Source organism: Hemicordylus capensis, chromosome 2 (assembly GCF_027244095.1).
Source record: "Hemicordylus capensis ecotype Gifberg chromosome 2, rHemCap1.1.pri, whole genome shotgun sequence".
NCBI lineage: Eukaryota > Metazoa > Chordata > Lepidosauria > Squamata > Cordylidae > Hemicordylus > Hemicordylus capensis.
Window position 1 is genome coordinate 219,603,870 of NC_069658.1, and position 19,007 is coordinate 219,622,876.

A 19,007-nucleotide genomic window follows, 5' to 3' on the forward strand; every position below is an offset into this window, starting at 1 on the left:
AACCAGGGGTTGCAACCCTGTACCCCCAGAGAAGTGGGTGGGTACGGGGTTGCAACCCCTTTCTCTGTAAAAAATAAAATAAAATAGAGCATATCCCTTGAAACCTCCCCACACTCTTCCTCTGTGCAAGGAATCTAGGTGCCCCCCTTTCCCCTTTCCCTTTTACTTTTATTTATTTTATTTTTACATTTTATATCCTGCTCTTCCTCCAAGGAGCCCAGAGCAGTGTACTACATACTTAGGTTTCTCCTCACAACAACAACCCTGTGAAGTAGGTTAGGCTGAGAGAGAAGTGACTGGTCCAGAGTCACCCAGCTAGTTTCATGGTTGAATGGGGATTTGAACTCGGGTCTCCCCGGTCCTAGTCCGGCACTCTAGCCACTACACCACGCTGGCTCCCTTGCCATGGTGCGTGCGCTGTGAGGGCTGGACACCAGCACAGATCCTTCCACCCATTCAGAGCTCCCGGTTCGTGGTCCAACCTCCCGCCATAAGCAAATCTACAGGTACAGGGATGGGCAGGAGAGGTGAGCCCCCCACCCCACTACACCTGTGCACATGGACATGTATCGCAGCGGATTGTCCGCACTCCCCAGGACTAAGCAAGTGTTCCCCGGGATAGCACTCTCCACGGCTGCAAGCCAGCTAGCACTCCTCGCTCTTTTCAGAGCACCCATGGCCTGACACTCTCGTGAGGGAGGTGTTAGGTGGAGAAGGGGATCGATTGCCCTCTTGCATCCATTTTGCTGTTTCCAGGCAATACTCTCCTCTCCACTCCACTTGGATGGTCCCTCTCATGAGCTGTCCGGGGGTGTCCCCGTGGCTTGTCTCTCTCATGCCTGGCCACTGAACCCTGGGTCGGCTGACAGTTGCCTTGAAAAAGGCTCTCTGCTGACCCAAGGCTGTCCGCAGTGACCTGCCCTGCTCATGAGCTAGCCTCTGTGGGCATAAACCCCCAAAGGGGAAGGGGCTGGAGTTCCCTTTCCCACCCTTTCTCTGTGGAAAATAGAACTTGGCTGCTCTGGAATCCCTTCTGGGGATCTGCCTTTCAGACCCTGGTACAACATGGGTACCCTGTTGTTCATTTGGCATTCATGACCAAAGACGGTTCTCTTCCTGAAGAAGACTGTGGGACCAAATGTTCCTACCCAGGGAAGGGACTAGAGCCCCCTTCCCCACCCTATGTGTGGAAAATAGAACTTGGCCACACCACCTTCCCTGCTTGGGCCTGCCTTTTGGCTTCCCCCTCCCAGCACCGTGATGGGGTGCCCTGCTTGTGATGCCATTTGGAGTGTTTGTGCTTGTGGACACCCATGACTGTTGCCCATGAGTCGCTGTGTGACTTGACAGGCTGGCCAGTCTGGGGTGGGGCGTGTTGCCCTGTTGCCTGGCAACTCCACAGCTGCTTGGCTGACGGGAGGGGTGTGGCCTTCTTTCCGAGCACCTGCGAGTGAGAAGTGCTGAAAGCATGCAGCAGCCTTGGGCAGGTCTGCACGGCTGCCTCTGTGACTGGAGTTTGGAAATGGGAGCTTAACTGCGGTTATGAGCAAGTCTGCCTTCGGGCGTAACCGTTCGGTGGCAAAACTGCATTTGTCGGTGGCAAAGCTTCAAGAAAATCTCAGGTTACAACTGCAATTTGTTGGAGGAAACTGGAGTTAAGAACATAAGGACAGCCCTGCTGGATCAGGCCCAAGGCCTATCTAGTCCAGCATCCTGTTTCACACAGTGGCCCACCAGATGCCTTTAGGAAGCTCACAGGGGAGAGGCAAGGGCATGCCCTCTCTCCTGCTGTTGCTCCCCTGCAACTGGTATTTTGATTGAATGTCATGTCGGTGTCGACTCTTAGCGACCACATAGATAGATTCCCTCCAGGATGATCTGTCTTCAGCTTGGCCTTTACGCTCTCTCAGTGGTGCATTCATTGCTGTTGTAATCGAGTCCATCCACCTTGCTGCTGGACGTCCTCTTCTCTTTCCTTCAACTTTTCTCAGCATTATGGACTTCTCAAGGGAGCTGAATCTTCACATAATGTGTCCAAAGTATGATAGTTTGAGCCTGGTCATTTGTGCTTCAAGTGAAAATTCTGGATCAAATTGTTCTATGATCCATTTGTTTGTTTTCCTGGCTGTCCATGGTATCCTCAAAAGTCTTCTCCAGCACCAAAGTTCAGAAGCATCAATGCTTTTTCTACCTTGCTTTTTCAAAGTCCAGCTTTCGCATCCATAGAGTGTCATGGGGAAAACCGTTGTCCGAACGATTCTAATCCTTGTAGGTGCAGACACATCTTGGCATCTAAATATCCTTTCCAAGGCCTTCATTGCAACTCTACCAAGTACTAGTCTGTGGCGTATTTCTTGACTGCTGGATCCCTTACTGTTGGTGGTCAATCCTAAAAGGCAGAAACTATCCACCACTTCAGTGTCTTCAGTGTCAGTTCAGAAGCTGGTTGCTGTACCTGTTGTCATTAGTTTAGTCTTCTTTAAATTTAATCGTAGTCTCATTTTTTCACTGTGCTCCTTGACTTTCATTACTAGAGCTTGCAGATCATCCGCATTCTCAGCTTTCAGAGTGGTGTCATCATTGTAGCGTAGGTTACTGATGTTTCCTCCTCCAACTTTAAAAACACGCTCATCTTCTTCCAATCATCTTCTCTTAGCATATGTTCAGCATATAAATTGAATAAAGGAGAAAGTATACAGCCTTGTCTTACTCTTTTGTCAATCTAGAACCACTCTGTTCCACCATGTTCCGTCTGGACTGTGGCTTCCTGTCCTGTGTATCAGTTTCTCATGAGAGCAATGAGATGTTCTGGGACGCACATTTTCCTAAGAATATTCCATGACATGGTCGATGCAACTGAAGGCTTTTCTGTAGTCAATCAAGCACATATTGACTTCTTTTTGGTATTCTTTGGCTTTCTCAATTATCCAGCGTGCATCAGCAATGATGTCTCTGGTTCCTTGGCCTTTTCTAAAACCAGCTTGAACATCCGGCATTTCCCTTTCCAAGTAGGGCTCCAATCTGTGTTGGATGATCCTGAGCATTATTCTGCTAGCATGTGAAATTAAGGATATTGTGCGATGGTTTGCGCAATCTGTTAAATCTCCTTTCTTTTGGTTTGAGTGCTGAGTTAGGGGCTTTCTCCCTCCAGTTTATTGTCCCTGTGTTTTACCAGCGCCAAGGTTATCATGATCCAATGTCTTAGAGACATTGAGTATCAACGCCTTGTCTCCTTAGCGAATAGATGCTGCTCTCCCATATATCTTGGTATTTCCCTCCCTGCTCGAAGTCATCCTGCTAAATATCTCTCCCTGCTCCATCTGGTTAAATTGAGGTCAGCCTTTGCAAGAGCCAGGCTGAATGTTCTACCCTCTGCCTTGCTCCTTAGAAGGTTTTGCAAGGATTCTCCTGTTTCGGGGCTATGTTCTTATGGAGAGGGCTGCTTAGAAACAGTTGCTCATGTACTTTTCTACTGCCCTCTGTTCCACGACTCAAGGAAAGAATTATTGACCCCTCTATTTGATCAGTTCCCAGGCAAGCCTGACTCATTTTATCTTAATTTACGTCTTGCTGATGTTAATGTGGGTATCACTAAACTGGTTGCTAAATTTTTATATGGGGCTATGAAACTGACCTCTTGTCATGGGGTTTTATGAGGCTGATCCTGTATCTTTCAGTTATTTTATGCTGTATATTTATCTATGGTAACAGTCCAAAGTTTTAATTTTGTTTGGCTTACAGCTTTAAATAAAATGATTGATGGATGGATGGAATGGGTATGTAGACTAATTGTGAAGGCTTACTAAATGATCAATTATTTGTATTTTTGCTTAAAGTAAGTAAATGGGGTTCTATGGTCAACAGAGATCACAGATTTTGAGTGAAAAAAGAACAAGAGTTAAGGGAAAATATCACCTTAATAATATCTCTCATTCTAAAAAACTGCAGACATGGACCGCCCCTGTATGAATTTATTCTGGACAGCTCCACCATTGCGGGTCAGATTTCTGGAGCATCCAAGCTCGGACTGGCCCACAGGGCAACAGGGCATATTCCCGGTGAGCCCCACCTGGGGGGGGGGCCCTGCGCCCCAACTCCCACCCTTAATTACCCATTCTGCTCAAAACTCGGCGCCCTCCCCACATACATTCCACCGCCCTCTCAGTGCCCCCAGTCCGGCCCTGGCGAGCATCCCACGTTCTGTAAAATGAATCCAAAAATGGAGGTTGCAGCTGGCCTCTCCCCCAACTACCGAAAGAGATCTGAGCAGCTGCCAAGAGGTTAAAGCCAACCTTGAACTTACCCAGACTTGAGAACCGGCTGCAAAGGCCAGGCAAGCCTTGGATGGAACCTCTCCAGATAATCCAGGTCCCCAAATCTTGCATGGTTATTGTGGGGGGCAGAAGCTAAAACCCAGCCCAGGCCCCCTCCTGCTCATCTGAGCCTGGGGAGAGTGAGACGCTGGGGTTCCCTGCTTGCTCCGTGGAGCATCAGCTGTCCCTGCCCAGAAAGGAAGGGGTTCAATTTTGAAAAGCACATTGGTGGAGTTCAGATTTAGGGTTGATTTCTTCAAGCAGCTGATATGATATGTGTGCCAGATTCCTTGACTCAAGGATACTTCCCAGGCTGAGCGGTAGCTGTAGGGGAGGAGAGGCCTACCAAAGGCTCTGTGGCCATGATAGCTCAGAGAAGCTTCCGTGGCCCGAGGCAGTCTACCTCAGAGCAGCATTTGCTGGAAGGGCCAGCAATGGGGGAGGGATACTGCCCTTGTGACCTGCTTGTGAGCTTCCTGGAGTAGCCTCCTGGTTGGAAAGGGGATGCTTGGCCAGGTGAACCTGCCTTGGTCTAATCCAGCATATTCATTTTATGTTCTTAGAAAGAGTTAGATAAATACACAGTAGGCAGGGCTAGCGATGGCTGTTGGTTATAAATAGAACTCCATTTTCTGAGGCAGTGTACCTTTGACTAACCAGATGCCAGGGGTGGAGGAATGATAGAGGAGGCCATCAGTTTCCTGTCCTGCCTTTGGGCTTCCCAGAAGCATCTGACTAGCCACTGTTAGGACATAAATGCTGGTCTTCTTGAGACATTTAACCTTGCAGCGGCAGCCCTTACAGGATGGACACCTCCTCAAGGTGGCTCTTGTGGAACTACCATCTCCATGAAGACGGTAAAGCCCTTGTTCTTTCAGCTGGTGGCTCTGAGAAGGAGCTTTTTAAATCAGCACAACTGGCAGAGTCATCATTGCATGAGACTCAAAGAAGATATACCTGGTGAATGTTTGTCTGAGATGGTTCAGCAGCTCTTAAAGGGGGAAAGTGGCAGTTCTGTTCACACTTCCCTCCCTGCCCCCAAGAGCAACTCCCTCTTACGCTGGAAGAAGAAACAGTCAAACATGAATTCCCTCTTGGCTAAGCAGGGTTCACCTTGGTTTGTATTTAGATGGGTGACTGTATGTGAGCACTGTCTGCTGTAAGAGATTCCCCTTTGGGGGTGGAGCCATAGCTCAGTCGTATAGCATCAGCTTTGCCTGCAGAAGGTCCTAGGTTCACTCCCTGGCAGCATCTCCAGGTAGGGCTGGGAAAGACCCCTGACTGAAACCTTGGAGAGCTGCTGCCAGTCAGTGCAGACAGTTTTGAGCCAGCTGGACCAATAGTCTGACTCTCTATAATGTGTCTTCCTGTGTCTCCGCTCCCTTTTCCCTCTCGCAGCGGCTCCTCTACTCCACCTTTGGCTTCTACATGCTGGAGCTCTCCTATTTCTGCTCCTTGGTCATCACATTGCCTTTTGATGTCAAACAGAAGGTGAGTGGGGATATCCACTGTGGCAGAGGGAGGTTCAGTCCCATCCAGTGTTCCCCTAACTGGGATTCCCAGGTGTTGTTGACTACAACTCCCAGAATCCCCAGCTGCAATGGCTTTTGCTTGGGGATTATGGGAGTTGGAGTCATCAACATCTGGGAATCCCTGTTAGAGAGAAGACTGGTCCCATCCATGTCATATCTCTGGGCAGAAGCAATTCTTCCTGCTATTGCGCATGCTGAGTGGGAAAATTCTTGCACAAGTGCTGCAGGACTGTATTGGATAGTGTATGTGCCATCATTACTGATGCGCAGTTCACTCCTTTTTAAAGCACCATACGAACGATCAGCATTATTCAGGCTGTATTATTAACGCAATATTTGGCTGCATCAGGGTGCCCCGGCAATCCCACAGCCATGACTTTCCCACCCCTACAGGACTTTTACCAGCAAATTGTCCACCACGCTGCCACCATTCCGCTCATCATCTTCTCGTATTGTGCCAACTATATCCGCATCGGCACACTTGTCATAATCATACATTTATCATCTGAATGTTTGCTGGAGGTAAGTGGTGCTCATGGCCCAGGAGGGAAGACCAGCGGAGGTGGTGTGGGCTCCCTCTCTCGTGGCTTATGCCGGGGGGGGGGGGAAGGAAGATGAGGGATGCTTTGTTCCCAGGGAACACCTCCTCTTGGGATACAAGCAGGGGGTGAATATAAGCAAGGAGAGCTGGTGTTGTGGTAACAAGGATGAATTGTCCCCTTTGCTAAGCAGGGCCCCCCTAGTTTGCATTTGAATGGGAGACAACATGTGAGCACTGTAAGATATTCCCTGTAGGGGATGGAGCCACTCTGGGAAGAGTATCTGCATCTTTGCATGCAGAAGGTTCCAAGTTCGCTCTCTGGTATCTCCAAGACGAGGCCGAGTGAGATTCCTGCCTGCAACCATGGAGAAGCCACTGCTAGTCTGTGTAGACCAGGGATTCTCAGCGTTGTGTCCCCAGATGTTATTGGACTTCAACTCCCATAATCCCCAGCCCCAGTGGCATTTGGTTGGGGATTATGGGAGTTGAAGTCCAATAACAGCTGGGGACCCATCGTTGAGAATCCCTGGTGTAGACAACACTACTGAGCTAGATGGAGCAATGGTCTGACTCAGTAGAAGGCAGCTTCCTATGTTCCTAAGCTTCCTTTCCATTATCTCATCAAGACAGAAGCTGCTTTGCAATAGCATGTCATAGAGCTTTGAGACAGCAGCTGATATCCACAGCCAAAACCTTGCTTGTGGAACAAACTCTAGTGTGAAAAGATGGCTTAGTAGTGCTGAAAAGGAGGATTATCAGAACAGCATGAAAGCACTCCAGGGCACTTTCCAGATTAGACCCTGCAATGGGGTCACGGCATATCTCCGAAGTGTGCTTCCACACATCCTGTGTTGTGCCACTGCAGTCCCTATGCTGACAACAGGGTGCCGTTCACATTTCCGATGCCTTGTTTTGGATTTAATCGCTGCGATTTATTGATAAAGCGTTGTATGTCTGGCGTGAAAAGGTTGCTGTTTTTTCGGGTTGTTAGTTTTCGCGAGACTGCTCCCCCTGCTGGGCGCTTTGCTATTTACATTTTGAATGTGATTTGCCTGAACGGAAGCATATTGCCGCTGTTGAGCAGCTAAACTGGAAAATGTCCTTATAAAAGTTCCCTAACCACCTTCAATTCTCTCAGGCAAGAAATGGCTTCTAGTCTATTCTGATGCCCTAATGGAGATCCCAGAGCAGTTTGTGCTCTTGAGATACCTGAGAAGGGCACTGCCTGCTCTTTGGACACTTCTTCGTCTTCTTCAATGAGCCAAGCCCACAATTGTTGGCCATTGGTATGATCTCGGGGATGAATGCTCGTAGTAATTTTGGGCACCCCTCTAGAGATGGAAAAGAGGTGATTGCATGTTGCATGTACAGCTTTTTCTCTGTGTTATCACCCCACCTTTATCCCTACCTTCAAATGATTAGAGTAAAATTGCCATCATTTTTGCACAGAGGAAAGGGTTAGAGTAACAGTGAACAAATGGTTGTCATCTCTCCATGGAGTAATCTTTGGAGAACATGTCTGCCAATTTTCATTTCCATCCCTCTGACAACATTGATATAAATTATGTGAATATATGTGTGATTGTGTAACATGCACTGTTGCAATCTTATTGGGGTGAGGAGAAAAAGTTAATAAAATTATATAGTAGGGTTTTTTTATTTTTAAAATATTTACAAGCTTCTAAGCACCATTTCAAATGTGGCCGCTGCAGGCCCAATTGTCAGGACAATGAAAGCATGAGGACACACCAAAAACTGAAAGTATTGCAATGCTCTTACCTCTTTTCCATCTCTATGGGTGTAGACCTTCTCAAATCAATCAATCAATGTTTATTTTGATCAAAGATCAAATACAGAGTTAAAAAACCAATAAAAGAAAAATATTACAACCAACTGGATCATGATGGTGTCAAGTGTCATGTTTTCACCACTGCTGCACTAAACTAATGACAACGGGTACAGCAACCAGCCTCAGAACTGATAATGAAGACTTTATTTATTTATTTATTTATTTATTTATTTGACACATTTGTATACCACCAAAAACGCAAGTCTCTGGGCGGTTTACAACAAAAGTATAAAAACAACACATTAAAAGGTTAAAACATTACGACAATTAAAAATTTAAAACGTTAAAACTATTCAACACACAATTAAAACAATATCTAATTAAAAGCCTGGGTGAACAAATGAGTCTTGACTGCCTTTTTAAAAGTTGTAAGAGATGGGGAGGCTCTTTGAAGTGGTAGATAGCTTCTGCCTTTTAGGATCAACCATCAACAGTAAAGGATCCAGCAGTCAAGAAATATGCCGCAGACGAGCACTGTTGCAATGAAGGCCTTGGAAAGGATATTTAGATACTGTCACATGACAATGGTTTTCCCCATGACACCCTATGGATGCGAAGGCTGGACTTTGAAGAAGCAAGATAGAAAAGGTATCGATGTTTTTGAACTTAGGTGCTGGAGAAGACTTTTGAGGATCCCATGGACAGCCAGGAAAATAAACAAATGGATCATAGAACAAATCAATCTAGAATTTTCACTTGAGGCACAAATGACCAGGCTCAAACTATCATACTTCGGACACATTATACGAAGATCCAGCTCCTTTGAGCAGTCCATAATGCTGGGGAAAGTTGAAGGAAAGAGAAGAAGACGATTAGCAGCAAGGTGGATGGACTCGATTATGACAGCAATGAATGCACCACTGAGAGAGCTTAAAGGCCAAGTTGAAGACAGATCATCCTGGAGAGAATCTATCTATATGGTCGCTATGAGTTGACACCGACTTGACGGCACTTAATTAATCAATCAAAACACAGAACTTAGCTACCATGCAGGTGAGGGTTTGATTTGTATCAGAGAGCAATGGCTTCATATAGAACCGCTCCAATCTATCCATATGCCTCTACAGTAGAGAGGAAATATATCTTGTACAGGAGTCCTTATAAAACGTGCAGTATAACAGGACATGTTGGATCGTTTCTATCTCCTATGCCCCGCATGGGCAAGTTCTCTCAGCCAGTGGTGCTTTGGAGTAGCTACCCTGCAGGAGTGCCGGGAAAACAATGCCATCAAATGCCTAAGCCCTCTTTAGGTCTTCCAGCTTTCACGCTGGGAGTTTCATTAAGAGAATTAACATCAAACCCCATCCAGCTCTAAGTCTTTCAAGGCCCACATCTCCTGTAAGCGGAGAGTATCATGTTTAGATAGATAGGTGACAAGGGCGGAGTCTCTTATGGCATTCTGCCAGCCCGCAGCATTCCACGGGAGCAGGGCGAGGTTTGTTGGGAAAGTCAAATGTCAATTATTCTGCTCCAGATTACTCAGTGGGGGCAGTTCGATCACAGGAGATGTTGCAGCCAATATATTGGTAGAATCGCTTCCCGGGAGGCTCATGTCTGCTTCTTGAGGCATCTTACAAGGGGAGGAGGATAACCCCTCCCAGTTCAGCAAAGAGGGCGACAAAACCATGAGTTAGATCAAACAGGTCCTTGTCTAACATCTCCTACTGTTGGTGGGGCTGTGGGCTTGTCTGACATAGGTTAGAACATAAGAACATAAAAACAGCCCTGCTGGATCAGGCCCAAGGAAGCCCAACTAGTCCAGCATCCTGTTTCTCACAGTGGCCCACAAGATGCCACTGGAAAGTTGAAGGCATGCTCTCCCTCCTGCTGTTACTCCCCTGCAACTGGTACTCAGAGGCATCCTGCCTTTGAGGCTGGAGGTGGCCTATAGCCCTCCAACTAGTAGCTGTTGATAGGCTACTAGGAATTGATAGGTTCCTCAGCTTCCATCCATGATGAGGATGTCAAGGGGTACATTGACAATTACTTCATCCTCTTGTGAAGGTCCTTCCAGTACTCCATTCCTCGGCTGGTAAGGCTGATCTTTCTTCAGAGCGACTATAAATCCAGGAAATGATGGCACAGGTCCCAAAAGACCCATCAGATTTTCCAGTCTTGAGATAGGCTCAGAGAAGAATTGCTGACTTTGCTCTGCTAAGGGAGGGAGCTATCTTATTTATTTATGATTTCTCTATGTAAACCGCTTTGGAAACTTTTGTTGAAAAGCGTATATAAATATTTGTTGTTGTTGTTTCTCTAATCTCCAGTTGGGCATCAGGATTTGCTAGAAGCCACCACCCACGCACCCACCCCGAGAACTGAAGGTGGTTTGAAAGAAGGTTTGCCACTTGTGTGTGTTCACTCTTCTCACTATCATATTCGGACCCATGTGAGCTTCTGCTTGTTCAAGTACTTGATACTCTCCACTTACGTTTTTGTGGGTGGGTTGAGGCAAGGCAATGCAGCTGCAGGGAAATGGAGGCAGAGAGAGGAGGTGGTTTTGCAACACTTTAAAGATTAACATCTTATTTTTAAGAGCAAAAGTTTCACCACATGAGAGAAATGTGAGGAAGAGCTCTCTGCCGGAGTAGAAGAAAGAGGGCCCACCTAGTCCAAGATCCTCTTTCCAAAATTCCACCAAATTCAATATGCACAAATCAAGGAAATACCAGATGACGCGTTTGAGGGTTTTAGTTCAGGAAAAAACAACTCTAGGGAGACATGATCAAAGCGTATGGATGGAGAAAGAAATCCCGTGTGACCTATCATGGCAGGTCGTATTCATGCTCTAATGTTAGTCCAAAACTACATTTCCCAGCATTCCTTGGGAGGAGGGCAAGCCGTTACAGCTTCTCAGGTTGACGTTGGGTTGAGTCTGCAGCAGGATTGCAAGATGGGGATCTCATTTCTCGATTTGTACCTTTTGATTTTGTCCCCACCCCCACCCCCCACAGCCCACCAAGATATTCTACTACCTGAAATGGCGCCGAATCTCTGATGGTCTGTTTATCATTTTCTCCGCCGTTTTCCTGCTTACCCGGCTGGTTATTTTTCCTTGCATGTAAGTTTTAGCTTCAGGCTGCTTTTCCACACTGTTTCATGACCTCCCATGTTCCAGTCCCAGGCGTGCTGCACCTGAACCAGAGGAGCGCAGCTCTCCTCACCAGCTCCCAGTTGGGATGCAAAAGGTGGCAATTTGGGAGAGGGGAGCATGGCCGGGCAGGGCAAGGGAGGGTCCCTAGATCTGTTCTACCCACTTGCCAGAAAACCACAAATTCAGAACAATCCCAACTTCCTCTCCCCCAGTGCTATAGCTGCGGCCAGCAGAGGCGGCCCTTCCATGAGGCGAGGTGAGGCGGTCACCTCAGGCGGCAGATTATTGGGGCACCAGCAAGATCCCCCCCCCGATTTACAAAAAAGGAAAGAGGGGGAGGAGGGTGTGTGCAAGAAGGCAGCATTTGGCAGCCTTTCTCAGGCACACAGAGGTCTTGAGCTGCTGCTAGCTACCAGGTTGCAGTGATGCATTTAAACCTGCTTGAACTGCGTGTAAAGTGGGAGGGTGGGGGGGCTGGTCTTTAGGGCAAAACAGGTACCCCAAGTAGGGAAGCTACATCTTCTGTAAGAGAGTCCCCTTTGGGGATGGTGCCATAGCTCATTCGTAGAAGAGATGCTTCCAGGCCAGGTGCCATGGAAATTCTCCAAGATAATCCTTATTCCTTGTTTCTCAGTGCACAAGGTGGGTGCTTTACAGAGTGCAATATCAGCAGAAGGGGGCATGTCTCTGCCCCAAATAGCATACAGTTTAATGGATAGAAGGCTAAGAGCCTCTTTCTGAAATGCTGTAGTGGATTGATTCCTCCAACCCCTTCTTCATCCCACAGGGTAATCTACAGCACATATTACTACTTCATTGAAATCTACCAGCCCTTCTTTGGCTACTACCTCCTGAATGGCCTCCTGATGGTCATCCAATTACTGAATATCTTCTGGTCCTGCATGATCATCCTCATGGTCTACAGGTTCATCCTCCATGGCACAGTAAGCACAGAGAGGCTATCCAGATAATAATTTATTCCACCTTTTAGGCAGATTTTGACAGGAGATATCATAATGTGTCCTGATTGGATGTATGTGTAGTGTAAATTTGGATGTAATGGGTGTAGTGTAATAAATTTGGATGTAAAATGGATGTAATGGGTGTAGTGTAAATTTCTAGCACGATCTTCTGACACACCACGAAAACCCCTGTATCTTTTCAGTCTGGCTTTAAAAGTGGTAAGAGCCAGCGTGGTGTAGTGGTTAGAGTGCTGGACTAGGACCAGAGAGACCCAAGTTCAGATCCCCATTCAGCCATGAAACTAGCTGGGTGACTCTGGGCCAGTCACTTCTCGCTCAGCCTAACCTAATTCACAGGGTTGTTGTGAGGAGAAACTCAAGTATGTAGTACACTGCTCTGGGCTCCTTGGAGGAAGAGTGGGATATAAATGTAAAAATAATAAAAATAAAATAATAATATTGAAAAGGCATGGCTTTTTCACAGATTTTCAGCAGATGGCCAGTAGATGGCGCAAATAAATTATCTGGCATGCTTAAACATCATGTAGAAGCCTAGTAAAAATCGGTTGGGAATTTACGTTGAAATTGAAATAAATTATTATCTAGTCAGAGTCAGAAATGGGGCAGACCTTTCAGGGTCTGAAAAGAAAATTGCTCAGTCTCTGAAAGTCTTTCTCTACAATCCCTAAAGCTTGCTTTTTGTGAGTAGTGCTATTTATTCAAATTTCAGTTTGTTCTCTCTCTCTCTCTCTCACACACACACACACAACCAACATTGTTCATGATATCCATGATTTATATATCACAACAGATTTAAAAGCTACTATTTTTATACACTCATCATTTCTCAACTCAGCATATCCATCTTCTGTGTCTCAATTCTGCATAATGCTCCTAGCTTTAAACCACACATTTTCCTGTTAACTGGAGAAGGGAGAACAGTGCCTAAGGGTTTTTCTTATCCTGGAAATGATCGTTCCAGGTTTCGGTAAAGAAGCTCCATCTTTCCACAAAGTGGACTTTGCTCACTTATTCCAAAGCACTTCTATACAGAGGGCCTTCAAGCCCGGAGCTGGCCCTGGGGTGACAAAGGAGAGGAGAGCTGGTCTTGTGGTAAGAAGGATGAATTGTCCCCTTTGCTAAGCAGGGTCTGCCCTAGTTTGCATTTGAATGGGAGACTATATGTGAGCACTGTAGGATATTCCCCATAGGGAATGGAACCACTCCGGGAAAGAGCACCTGCATGCTTGCACACAGAAGGTTCCGAGTTCCCTCCCTGACATCTCCAGATTCCTGCCTGTATCTTTGGAGAAGCTGCTGCCAGTCTGTGTAGACAGTGCTGAGCTAGATGGACCAATGGTCTGACTCAGTATAAGGCAGCTTCCTGTGTTCCTTACAAAGGTTCACTTCTTTTGCAGATGGAAGGGGACCTGAGGAGTGATACAGAAGACAGTGAGAATAATGAGGAAGAGATGGAGCAGGAGAAGGAAGCCAAGAGGAACGGGGTCCCCCCTCACAGCCCAAACAGTACAGCTGCTGCCTTGGCATTGGCAAGAAGAACCCCCTGCAGCGGAATTGGCAGGAGCCAATGGCCCACCGGCAGCCATGCCTAAATGAGATAACTGGAGCCTGCATGTTATGATAACCGGAGCCGGCCCCTGCCAGGTTGCTCCTGCTTCTCGTAGGCCTGGACGGGCACCCCTCTAGCTTCCTAGCCAACTCTCTGCCCTCTGCAGAATACACACTCTCTGCTGCTTCTCTTGATCTCTTCAGTTCTTTACATTGTTTTTGGAGTAGCCAGAAGTAACACAAGGGATGGCGTCGCTTCAAGCTGGCCTTGCCTTCTCGCTTCAGCCGGCTCTGATTGCAGCTTGGCGAGGTCGTTGCAGCCGCCCACTTGCGCATCTCCACCAAATAGCCCCCAGCATGTTCCCCCAACGAACTCTGAGAGGTTAGGGCGCTATGAGGCCAGATTCAGGAGGCAGTGACAGCCTGGGACGTGGCTGAGGCCCCGCGTGGTGGTTCATCAAGAGGCATCTCGATGTGACACAGAAGCTGGAGAGCCCGGAGCCCAGCGGAGTGCTTGGGACGGGGTGCAGGAGCAGCCGATCCGGCCATCGCAAGACGGGAAATGCCGTCAAGAGGTCTCTGTAGCTGGGATCCGGGTAGAAGTGCAAGGAGGACATTTGAAGTGGCAGGAACTGCAGGAGAAAGGCGATGGGAGAACTGGCGATATTGGGTGGCCCGTCCACAGGGCACCACGAGGAAGCGTTGAGCTAGAAGGAAGACTGCCACGCTGCCCCCAGCAGGAGGGGTCTGGCTATGATCCTGCAACAGGAGGGCCTCTTCCTCCTCCTCCTGAGTCGGGCTGGGTGGCAGGTGGGAAGCTATGCTAGTGCTACCATTTGGGCTGTATTTTCCCAGTTCTCTTCCTGAGTCGCGTGACTCCGCCTTCCGGTGCCATATTGAGCACACCCGACTGCTGGAACCAATAAGGTCATTGAGGAAAGCAAAATCCAGGGCGTGTCTCTGTTTTTATCAGAATGGTGCATGCTAAAAATGAGGCACGCTGGGGCCCGCCATACGGAGGATCAGTTCAGCTGTAGAACAGCAGAAGAACAAAAAAGAGGAACCACTGGGTGAAAAGGATGATGGTTTATTCCCAGTGCATTTTGAAAATAATCTTTTTCAAGGGAGCCTGGTGAACAATGCAAGCCAGAAAAACATACATTAGGAATGAATGATCTGACATAATCCTACTAAATTGTTTAACATAATCCACAAACACTCAGTTCTACAAAAACTTAAGATATACCCCAAAGTTACTGTTACTGAACGGCCTGTCTCCCATATTTCTAAGCAGACTGATCAATGTACCCAACCCCAAAAGGGGTTCTTGAGTTCTCCACTAACTTAGTTTTATCTTAAGATAAAATAACTTCTTACGGTGTTGTCCCTTAGATTTTTCATTCAAAACGTATGTGTTTTTCTAATAATAATAATAACCATTTGCTGGCAGCTCCATAACAACTTGTTCTCTGGGTGGCTCAGAAAGTACAACAATAAAACAACTATTGAGTAAAATGTACTGTTAAAACACATAAAACTACCCAAAAAAGCACAATAGAATACAAAAAGGTTTTTTAAAAGCTGTTTTATATGGCCTGATTTTTAGTCTACATTCCCTAAGAAAAGTAAGCTTATGAGATCACCTGGCATTGTGTCTGTCTGTGTGACCCTCGCTATCAACTTTGCAATGCTTGGACCAATATGAACCAAATTGGGTACAGTTGTAAGGACACATAGAAACATTTCTTAGTTTGTGATGATGTCATCCACCCCGAATCAAGATGGCAGATGCGTGAACATTTGAGGCACAGTTGGGCTAAATTGTGGATCATCCAGAGGCGTAACTATAGGGGGGCAGGGGGGGCACGTGCCCCGGGCGCCACCCTGGTTGGTCACATGGGGGGGCGCCAAAAAGTGCCCCCGCCGATCCCCTGGCTTTCCCTTTTTTGGGGTTTTTTAAAGCGCAGCAGTCGAGTGAGCAGTCCGACCGCTCCGTTCCACGTGGTGCCCCCTCCCCCGGTCCCGGCGCCACACCCCCGCCCCCCCATTGCTCGGCTCTGGCATGCGGGTGCCTAAAGTTTGTCGACTCAAACAATCTTCGTCATCACAGCATGAGCAGGAACAGCAAGTACTCCGCACTCCCAGTCCCCGCCCCGCCACCAGTCGCGCATGCGTGGTGCTGGTGTCTGACTCCTCCTCCCAACTCGCCGCCTGCAGCACGTGCGTCGGTGACGAGGCAGGGAGTCGGACTCAGAGTCGGAGCAGCGACGGGAGTGTTTCTGCTGCTGAGGCCACTGAGCACAAGCACTAGGGGGAGTTAACGGCCGGCCGCTGCCTAGGGGTGTGTCCGAACCGGTCTGGAGGCCATTCTAAAGGCCTCCGAACTTCCAGACCGGTTCGGACTTGGCCGGTCCGGGTCCGGGTGGGGGGTCTTCCTTTAAGGGCAGGAGGGCTTGCTTACCCCTCCCGCCTCTTTGCCCCCTCCAGCGCCCGTCTTCTATAGTATAATTGGGGTGCTGGAAACCAGCCGCCCCAGCCACCCCCCCCCCCGCAAGCAGATTAGGGGCAAAGAAAAGCTACTGCTGCCCCCCCGCCCTCCCTCCCCCCCCGCCACCCCCCCCCCCCGAGTGCTCACCACGTTTGCCGAAAAATAGAGAGGAGCTCACGCAGAGCTCCTCTCTTGCCAAAGTCTCCGGCCCAACTGGGGCCTTGGGCACGCGCGCATGCGCGATAGAACTCCTTAACTAATAGAACTTTCGCCGGAGGCCCGGTCTACCCGCCGGGAGGAAGACGGGGGGGGCTGGGGCGGGTGGTTTCCAGCACCCCAATTATACTATAGAATACGGGCACTGGAGGGGGCAAAGAGGCGGGAGAGGTAAGCAAGCCCTCCCCGCCCTAAAAGGAAGGCCCCCCTTCGGTGCTGGTCCGGACTGCTCCGGACCATGCACATCCCTACTGCTGCCGCATAACACAAGCAAAAGCACCAGGACAAGGTGTGTGTGATGATTGATGTGTGAACTTGGTCGGGCGGGGCAGGCTTGGCATTGCACCTGGCTGGCCCTTATACTTCTATTACTACATGGCCAATTGATTTCCATGTTTTTTTACGGGGTGGTGGTGAGGGCATAGATGGCTCGGTGGTAGTAGGGCAGCTGCTTTACATGCAGATCATGCCAGGTCCCAGGTCCACTTCCTCCTCCCCACCTGAAGCCCGAGGCTGGTGTGGAGAACTACGGAGACAGATGGCGCAAACGGCTGCGCCTGACTGGGTATAAAGCGGCTCTCGAGGGTCCCTTTAAAACCGGAAGAGGACTTTGATGAGGCTGCTGGGCTGAACAGAGTGTTTTCACCTCCTCCCACCGTCCAGGAGGGCGGTCTCAATACATTTCTGCCCGCCCTCATCACCCACCAGCTAGTGGCCCCCAGACTGCGCAGCACTAGACCGACCGAGAAGAAGTTCTCTCACACGGCCATGGCAGCAGCCCCGCGCTGCCTGCCTCTCTTGGGGCTAAGAAGCCTTTGCTGGCGCCCCAGTGGACTTGGAAGGGGGAGCGCGCCTAGAAAGTTCCGTGCGGTGGCACCTCCCCGGGGGCTGGAGCTGCGGGGCATCTACCCACCCCTGGCCACTCCCTCCACCTCGCAAGGCGAAGTGGGTGACATCCGGTTGGAAGAGGACGTGCGCCTTTATGCCGGACTTCCCTTCCGAGGTAGGGGCAGCAGCAGAAGGGACGCGGCGGCAGTGGGCTCCCTCGAGGGTTGACGTCCATCAGGCAGCTTGTCTCCCCTGACCTTTTGAGTTTTCCCCTGTCGCGGCGGTGGGGGGGGGGGGCGCAATTTCAGTGCTTGCCCCGGGCGCCATTTTCCCTAGTTACGCCTCTCTTCTGATGTCAGGTGCAGGGTGTGTGGCTGGGGCGCCAGGCCCAGCCCCGGACTGGCGGCGACCCGGGTGCTTTGAACCCATTCGCTCAGTGGTGGCTCTGCCCCTATATGTATGCCATGGACACAGAGTGACAGACACAGAGAGTGGGAGTGTGTGTGTGCTATAAACACAGCAGCTACACAATATGAATAAATAGCACTGCTCACAAAAAGCAGCCTTTTCCTACTGGGGATTGCAGGGCTCCAGCGGCTTGCTTTTCAGACCCTGAGAAATCTGCCCCCTTTCTGAGTCTATTTGGTAATTTCTTCCCACTTCCCTTCCCACTTCAACACAAAATTCCAACTAGATATTTTACAAAGCATCTACATGACATCTACATACAGTGCACAATCTCTTGGTGCCATCTGCTGGCTGTCTGCTGACACTCTGTGAAAAAAAACCATGCTTTTTCAATACTAGGAATACAGGAATACATACATCCCTAGGAATACAGGAAGCTGCCTTCTACCAAGTCAGACCATTGGTCTATCTAGCTCAGTATTGTCTACGCAGAGAGGCAGCGGCTACTCCAAAGTTCCAGGCCGGAATCTCTCTCAGCCCTATCTTGGAGATGCCAGGGAGGGAATTTTGAACCTTATTTATGCAAGCAGGCAGCTGCTCTTCCCAGAGTGGCCCCATCTCCTAAGAAGGAATATCTTACAGTGCTTGCAAGTCTCCCATTCAAATGCAAACCAGAGTGGACCCTGCTTAGCAAAGGGGACAATTCATGCATGCTACCACAAGACCAGCTCTCCTAATGAAGCAGTTTTTTAAAAATGCAGTTTTTATGGATTGTCAGCAGGGTGCTTTACAGATTACATGGTAATACAGCCGTAGTTGTATCACAATGAACGTCTGTGATGCGATTCATGGTTACAAAAATTAACCGCAGGTTCGGTAAACTCCAGTTTCACGTGACGTGTAAATGCAGACATTGCTTTTGTAGTCCCTTCTCTTTCACTGAAGTTCTGAACTCCTCAGTCTGAACTTCTGCTTTCAATGCCGAACTAGATGGACCAGTGGTCTGGCTGAGCAGAAAGCATAATATGGAATATTATGGTCTACCTTCTGCAGAACTGGATGTCACTGCAGGCTAAAGCTTGCTTCCACTTTGAAGGTATACCTCCTTTACGGATACCCTCTTTGACAGGCTGAAATCAGGATCTTGGGAGGTCATTGTGGGCAGCTGCATGGGAACACCCAGCATTCTCCCAGCTGTGAAAAAGAC

At 48.6% G+C, this 19,007-nt stretch overlaps 1 protein-coding gene across 1 annotated transcript in view; it reads left to right on the top strand.

The window, feature by feature from the left end:
• The window catches only part of LOC128343775 (ceramide synthase 4-like), a 33,969-nt gene extending 16,349 nt beyond the window's left edge, over positions 1–17,620 (top strand). Inside the window, exons 5-10 of the mRNA XM_053293211.1 lie at positions 5,712–5,804; positions 6,239–6,367; positions 11,190–11,296; positions 12,117–12,273; positions 13,710–13,841; positions 17,228–17,620. Of these exons, the coding sequence (XP_053149186.1) occupies positions 5,712–5,804; positions 6,239–6,367; positions 11,190–11,296; positions 12,117–12,273; positions 13,710–13,841; positions 17,228–17,620 (1,011 nt within the window). The remainder of the gene's footprint in view (positions 1–5,711; positions 5,805–6,238; positions 6,368–11,189; positions 11,297–12,116; positions 12,274–13,709; positions 13,842–17,227) is intronic.
• The last annotated feature ends 1,387 nt before the right edge of the window (positions 17,621–19,007 follow it).